Below are 7,500 nucleotides of genomic sequence, written 5' to 3'. Positions count from 1 at the left end.
AAGCAAAAAGAAGCCGTGGCCGACCCAATAGTTTGGGAATACCCGTGAGTGTGGCGTGTTTTCATTATTGCATTCAAACAGGAGGGTGCGCCCACGCGATGTCGCACAGCAGCAGGTGAAACGCCACACCGAAAGCACACACACCACACACACAGCAACAAAGCAGTGCAGCTTGCGCTCACATCAAATCACACCACACACAAACACGGCAGTAAAGATTACCTGCATTCCACGCCCCGAAGTTCACACAGCGACAGCGGCTTTCGTGGGCACTGTGTCAGTCACAATGTCACACTGCCTGCTTGCTTGGCTTGCTTGGCGACATCGCTCACATCGCCTTGCAGTTGAAAGCGGCGGCGCTGTTGCGAAACGGCACGTGCTGTCACGGCAACTCCCATGATGTATGTGCACGGTGGTGCTGTGTTTGCGTGTGTGGTGCTTGATGGCGATGGCGGCAATCGCGCATCGATTTGCGTTTTGCGCGGTTGCTTTGTGCTGTGTCAGCAAGCGATAACTGGTGAATCATCATTCAATATTCCCGGCTACTCATATGGTGTCGCGTTTCTCACTTGCGTGCAGGCACAACGACGACGACCTTCAATCAATCAATCCAACCTGTACCTTCTGCACGACAACACAACACAACACTCACTGCCGATCGATCGAGACACGCAGCGCATCATCGCACCAGTGTCATGTTCTCGTGTTGTCGCCGGCCATCGTCGCCCAGACACGATGAGAGACCCAAGGAGGGAAGTGCAGAGAAGGCCGCAATGCCCTTCGAAGAGCTGTCCCGCGCAACAGCAGCCGCTGAGGCTGCCACCGACGTACACAATGTGCAAGAGGAGCAGGGGCAGGGGCAGCACGATCAACACGACCAGCAAAAACAACAAAAGCAAGAGCAGCAAGAGCAACAAGCGCAGCAAGAGCAGCAGCAAGCGCAGCAAGAGCAGCACGAGCCCGTGCATGTGAGCAGTGAGCTTCCCCACTCGACGGAAGCAGCACCTAACAATCAAAGCAACGGCAATGTTGTTGCGGGAGCAGACACTTCAGATCATCAAGAAGCACAGCTGGACAACCCGAACGGCCTCAACGCCAGCAACGATGCCAGTCGCAGTGAGCTGCGGCAGGAAGAGCCTGCAACAGCTAACCAGTGTCCTCAAGACACAACAGCCTCCCCGACCACCAAGACCGCCACGAGCAGCAGCATGCAGATGCAGGGCGTCTGCATGGCCGGGTTGAACCAGTTCCTGAACGACCTGAAGGCAGAGCACCCACAGCACTGGCAAACCATGACAACAACAGACGCGTGCACTGAGCTGGTGATCCCTCGCACGGGAGACAAGCAGTGCGCATATGTGGACATCATGAATCCAGAGCATGTGGGCGCAGCGACGGTGTTTGTGTCGCATGCGTGGCGCTACAAGATCGCCGACGTGCTCGGCACCTTGCTGGAGCATGCGGAGGAAGAGCAAGCAAAGGGTAATCCAGAACCCTTCTTCTGGTTTGATCTCTTTATCAACAACCAGAACATTGCCGCGGATCTACCACAGGACTGGTGTGTGTGTGTGTGAGTGTGTGAGTGTGTGAACGTGTGTTTGTGTGTGTGTGTGTGTGTGTGTGTGTGTGTGTGTGTGTGTTGTTGTGTGTTCTTGTGTGTGTGTGTGTGTGTTTTCTACGTGTTGTACTTGGCACTTGGTATCAACCATATATGAGTTCCCCATGGTAATAGTACGACATACTAGAACCTACGGACCTACATAATAGAAGTTGGAAGAATAGCAAACTGAATTACGTTAATCTGTTTGTGGTCATCCAGGAACAAGCTTTACCTGAAAATACATGGGGACATTTGAGGGCCCGCGCTATGGATCATCACACCAGAAGAAATTGACCCCTGTGTGTGTGTGTGTTTGTGTGTTCTTGTGTGTGTGTGTGTGTGAAAATGCGTGTTGTACTTGGCACTTGGTATCAACCAGTCTTTCAACTTCCAACACACACACACTCACAACCACACACACACACACACACACACACAACCACACACACTCACACACACACACACACACACACTCACACTCACAACCACACACACACGCACACACACACACACACACACACACACACACACACACACACACACACACACACACACACACACACACACTCTCTCTCTCTCTCTCTCTCTCTCTCTCTCTCTCTCTCTCTCGCTCAACACCCCCCCCCACATACACACACACCCTGCAGGTGGAGCACGACCTTCAAGGAATCAATCAAGGCCATTGGAAGAGTGGTGCTGGTGCTGACGCCCTGGCACGACCCCATGCCTGTCACACGTGCGTGGTGCCTGTGGGAGATCTTCTGCAGCGCCAGCCAGGAAGGGGTGGAGCTGACCATCCGGCTGCCGAGCGCAGAGCGGCAGGAACTCAAGGCCGCCGTGATGAAGGACGCAGATCTCGCCGTGACAGACACAATGGTGCGCGTGCAGGCTGAGCGCGCAGAGGCGTGGAACCCCAAGGACAAGGAGATGATCTTCAAGGCCATTGAGGAGAGCGTCGGGTTTGCGCACGTCAACAAGGTGGTCAAGGACCAGATGCGAGCGTGGTGCCTGACAGAGCTGCTGCGGTTCGTGCAGGAGGCAGAGCAAGCGTTTATGGAGCAGCAGCAGCATGAACCGGATGATGATGATGACAACGATGATGCCGAGGACGCTGGTGTGACTGAAGTGGAACAAGATGCAGGACATGACGATGATGATGAGCTGAGCAATCGCCATTCTGCCTCGATCACGGCTAGCGGTGGCGCAGATGACGACATGAATGAAAAACAGACCAGCAAGGCAGGTGGCACCACAGATGCTGACGACAACGCTGCAACCTGCACTGTCAACAACAACAACAACAACAACAACAGCAGCAGCAGCAAGAGCAGCACCGAGGGCGGCGCCACGGAATCTGACAATGACCATGCGACCGGCAAAAACAGCAGTGACAGCGACAACAACAGCGATGCTGTCCCCGCTGGTGCCAACAGCCTAACAGCGCTGAGGACACCGAGGCCAGTCAACGCGCCAGGGCTGAAGATGACGGGTTGCGGTCGTTTGCGCTCCTGTGCAACCGCGTTGGGCTGGTGCTGTTTCATTTTGGCGAGCGGGCACGTGCGACAGAGTTGTATGAGAAGGGGTTGGCGCTGGAAGAGCAGGCACTGGGGACATATCATCCCGACACAGCCACCTCCCACCACAACTTGGGCCAAGTGTACTTCACGCGTGGCGAATGCAAGCGCGCCATCGCCTGCTACGAACGCAGCCTGCACATTACTTTGAACACGCTGGGCGAGAAGCACCCGCACACCGCCATTGTGTGCCACTCACTGGGCGAGGCCTATGCTGAACTTGGTGACTACCACTCTGCCATTGGCAACTTTGAGCTCTGCCTCCAACTCACCATCAGCACCATCGGCGAGAAAAACCCTCAGGTGTGTGTTTTGCTCTGTGTTTGTGTCTGTGTGTCTGTCTATGTGTGTGTGTCTGTGTGTGTGTGTGTGTGTGTGTGTGTGTAGGTGTCTGTCTGTCTGTCCGTCTCTCTAGAATCGTCTCTCCATCTGTCGTGCGCATGTGTCTGTCTGCCTTGTGTGTGTCTGTATGCGACAATTGTACCGACAGGGCATCTTGTACAACAGCGGTACGGTGCGCCTCCACCCACCTCAACCTCCACCTCAACCTCCACCTCAACCTCCACCTCAACCCCCACCTCAACCCTCTCTTCCACAGGTGTGCGCGTCCCTGCACAGCCTGGGCCGCATCTACGGCAAAGTTGGCGAGTACGGAAAGGCCGTAGGCTACCTTGAGAAGGATCTTGAAATCACGCTGGAGACGGTTGGCGAGAAGCACCCGTCCACCGCCGTCTCGTACAGTACACTTGGGCAGGTGTATCGTGACGCGGGCCACTATGACAAGGCCATCGAACTGTTTGACAAGGCGCTGCAGATCAAGCTGGACACCGTTGGCGAGCAGAATGCGGAGACTGTGCGCACCCTCAACGACCTTGGGCAGGCATACAACAGCAAGGGCGAGCATGAGCGTGCCATCGAGTGCCTGGAAAAAGGGCTTGCGCTGGCGCTCACCTTCATGGGCGACACGCACCAGGACGTGGCTTCACTGTACAACAGCCTTGGGCTCGTGTACGGGGCCAAGGGCATGCACGATGCGGCACTTGAGATGTACGAGAAGACGCTTGGCATTGAGCTGGCGACACTTGGCGAGGAACACCCGTCTGTTGGCGTGTCGTACCACAACATCGGGCACACGTACAGGCGGATGGGGGATTTGGCCAACGCAAAGAAGAACCTTGCGCACGCGGTGCACATATGGATGGAGACGCTGGGGCCAGACCACCCACACACGCGCACAGGACTCAATTCGCTCATAGTGCTGGACAGCGACAGCGAAAGCGACGACGAAGATGAAGGCGAGCGAGAATGCGAACGCGGAGAGGAGAGTGAAGGTGAGAGTCAAGTGCCACTGGCGTCAGGAGAGAATGGCGGTGATGCCGATGATTCTGGTGACAGCGAGCACCAAGATGGCGGCGGTGCCGGGGAGGAGAGGGATAGCGCTCGTGAGGACGCTGAGGAGGAGAGCGAGGGCGTTGAGAAGATGGATGAGGGCGCCGAGGTGATCACATCCACATCAACCGCTTGATGCTGTCACAGCTGCAGAGAAGTGCCCGGAGGTGGAGAGGCGAGAGTGGTGTAGCTCATGGTGTGATCTGTAGTTCTGTGTCTTTGCGTATGCATGCTGGAATGAGAGCAAGAAGCGTAGCAGAAACCGTTGATGAAAGGAATCCAATCTGTCCAAGGTGACGCGTGTCTCTTGCGTGCATGCATTGATGTTTTGACATGTTGTGGAGACGTCAGGCTGTCTGCGAAACAAGTAAAATGTGCGAAATCAAAACGGCTCCGATGGTGATGACTCCATGGTGAAAATGTGCCTGCTGTTTACCTGTTGTTCACGTTGCTGAGTTTTAGGTTGTTGTTGTTGTTGTTGTTGTCGTCGTTGTTGAGAATGTCATTTATTGTTCGCTTCTCTTAAGTGCACACACACACACACACACACACACACACACACACACACACACACACACACACACACACACACACACACACACACACACACACACACACAACACGCACACGCACACACACACAAACACACAAACACACACTTTCCTCTCTCACAACCATCCAACCCACCCACCAGCCAAACAAGCAATCAAACGCGCTGCACTAGGCGTTGAGGAGCCAGGGGGAGGGGTTGGTCTCTTTGATGCGCCGTCGCGCCTCCCGCACGTGTGCCGGCGTCAACGGACCGCTCTCGTGCCACTCCTTCTGCACATCCAGCGCTGATGATGGCGGTGGCGGTGGTGGTGGTGATGATGGAGACAAACGGAGACATAAATGGGGGCTCAACCGAGAAACCACTGGTACTTGAGAGGGTGGAGCAAAGACAAGCACATGTACAATGTGTGGTAGGCAGACAGACAGATAGACAGATAGACACACACACACACAGACAGAAACCACACACACACACACACACACACACACACACACACATACACACACACACACACACACACACACACCCGTACCCGTCTCGACAATTTCGCCGACGTGGACCTTTGCGAGGGCGCCGAGGACGGTGAGGACGGTCCGTCGCTTCTCCGCCGTCGACGCCAAAGACTGGTGCGCGCGCCCAACAACCTAATTGGGGGGGGGGGTGGGTTGAGGGGTGGTGTGGTGATCGCATGTGAGCAATGAGATGAAAAGTACGTCTGCTGCGAGGGTATCACGGTGGAAGGTTATGCAGATCTGTACAGCAACAAACGTACATACACACACATACATACATGTACATATACGCTGGGCTCACCTTTCGCAGGACCTTTGGGTCGAAACGGGAGCGGCGGTAGCTCTCGTGGCGTATCCTCTGCTCTTCCGTAAACGACGCCATCAGAATCCTACACGTGTGTGTGTGTGTGTGTGTGTGTGTGTGTGTGTGTGTGTGTGTGTGTGTGTGTGTGTGTGTGCGTGTGTGTGTGTGTGTGTGTGTGTGTGTGTGTGTGTGTGTGTGTGTGTGTGTGTGTGTGTGTGTGTGAATGTGCGGTTATATTCATGTGCGGGTGCGAGGGCAAGTGAAAGGCCACAGATGCAGTGACTGACGGTGCACATGCACATGCACGTGTCTTTGCAGAGAGAATGGATGACGCACGACAACAGCAACAACGTACACACGCTACCCAAATAATTTGCCTGAACGGGCACTCACTTGAGCTTCTCTGCGTATCGCTCCTTGTCGTTTCTGAACGCGCGCAGCTCCGCGTCCTCGTCTTCCTCCAGCGCATACACTTCCTCGTCGCGCTCAAACGCTTTTCGCTCAGCCTCCTTTCGTTCTTTTCGCTTGCGAGCTGCCCATGGTGTTGGTTGGAGACACGTGAACATGAACGTGTAAACACACTGGGTCAAGACTGATGTACACGCGTTCACACGACAACATGCGGATACACATATGTACACACACGCACATGCGCATACGACGGCGCGTGTTCACATACAACATGCAACATCACACAATCAAATGTGCACTGTTGCACGCACGCACACACACACACACACACACACATACACACAAAATATCGCACCTTCCAATCGCCGTTGGCGGGCTTTTTCCTTTCTGCGGAGGCGGTTGCGTTCCGCTTTCTCGGCCTTGATGCGGGCACGCCGCTCCTTGTCGGATTCCTGCTTCTTGGCTCGCTTTTTGGGCTGCGACAGCGCATCCTCGTCCTCGTCCTCCTCTTCTTCATCTTCTTCCTCATCTTCCTCGCCCTCCTCATCTTCTTCCTCGTCACCCTCCTCGTCCTCGTCCTCATCCTCGTCGCCTTCTCCACCGTCCTCATCGCCCTCATCGTCGTCGCCACGTTCTCTGTCGTCGTCATCATTGTCATCGTCGTCATCGTCATCACCATCGTCGTCGTGTTCCGTAGGGGTGCGTCGTCCACTCAGTTCCTTGCCTTGGCCCAAGCACTGTTTCTGCTGCTCTTGCTGGTCCTCTTCGTCGCCTTCACCGCTTGCGGCTTCGTCAGCCTTTCTCTTACCGCCCGGCGGTGCGAATCGCACACGCCGTGTGCTGCCTGCATCCTCAGCCATCAGAGCGGTGTGGTTGCTGCTGTGTCGTCTTCGTCTTCTTCGTGTTTGCCTTGATTTGTAGAAATATATGCATATTCTCCATAAATTTCGTCAATCGCGGCAATGAGTGTGCGGATGTGTGTGCGGCAGCTGCACGCTGCATTGGCAGTGCGCAAGATGGCAGGCCTCCATCCAAGGTGTGTGTGTGTGTGTGTGTGTGTGTGTGTGTGTGTGTGAACGTGTGTGTGTGAACGTGTGTGTGTGTAGGTATGTTGATGTGTGCTTCTCTCTCTGTCTCTCTCTGTCTCTGTCTCTATC

At 54.9% G+C, this 7,500-nt stretch overlaps 3 protein-coding genes across 3 annotated transcripts in view; 2 read left to right on the top strand and 1 right to left on the bottom strand.

Annotated features, from left to right (window-relative positions):
* Positions 1-578: 578 nt before the first annotated feature.
* On the top strand, positions 579-4,699 carry PTSG_10816 (uncharacterized protein; the record flags this gene model as incomplete). Its single annotated transcript, XM_004988724.1, has 4 exons — positions 579-1,558; positions 2,248-2,649; positions 3,075-3,477; positions 3,773-4,699. Exons 1-4 carry the CDS (start codon positions 696-698, stop codon positions 4,697-4,699), a joined length of 2,595 nt encoding a protein of 864 aa, XP_004988781.1. The 5' UTR covers positions 579-695.
* A 464-nt stretch (positions 4,700-5,163) lies between these two features.
* PTSG_10815 (uncharacterized protein) lies at positions 5,164-7,296 on the bottom strand. Its single transcript, XM_004988723.1, has 5 exons — positions 6,699-7,296; positions 6,326-6,464; positions 5,930-6,017; positions 5,649-5,760; positions 5,164-5,399 (listed from the first exon to the last, which is right to left on the bottom strand). The coding sequence occupies exons 1-5, from the start codon at positions 7,201-7,203 to the stop codon at positions 5,284-5,286; spliced, it is 960 nt and encodes a 319-aa protein (XP_004988780.1). The 5' UTR covers positions 7,204-7,296; the 3' UTR covers positions 5,164-5,283.
* Positions 7,290-7,500, top strand: part of PTSG_10814 (uncharacterized protein) — a 1,298-nt gene continuing 1,087 nt past the window's right edge. The window contains exon 1 of the mRNA XM_004988722.1: positions 7,290-7,379. Within this exon, the coding sequence (XP_004988779.1) occupies positions 7,306-7,379 (74 nt within the window). The 5' untranslated portion in view covers positions 7,290-7,305. The remainder of the gene's footprint in view (positions 7,380-7,500) is intronic.

The sequence above is a fragment of the Salpingoeca rosetta genome (genome assembly GCF_000188695.1).
Source record: "Salpingoeca rosetta unplaced genomic scaffold supercont1.34, whole genome shotgun sequence".
In the NCBI taxonomy this organism is placed as follows: domain Eukaryota; class Choanoflagellata; order Craspedida; family Salpingoecidae; genus Salpingoeca; species Salpingoeca rosetta.
The sequence above is the reverse complement of the archived record's forward strand: the minus strand, read 5'-3'. Positions and strand labels throughout refer to the sequence as shown.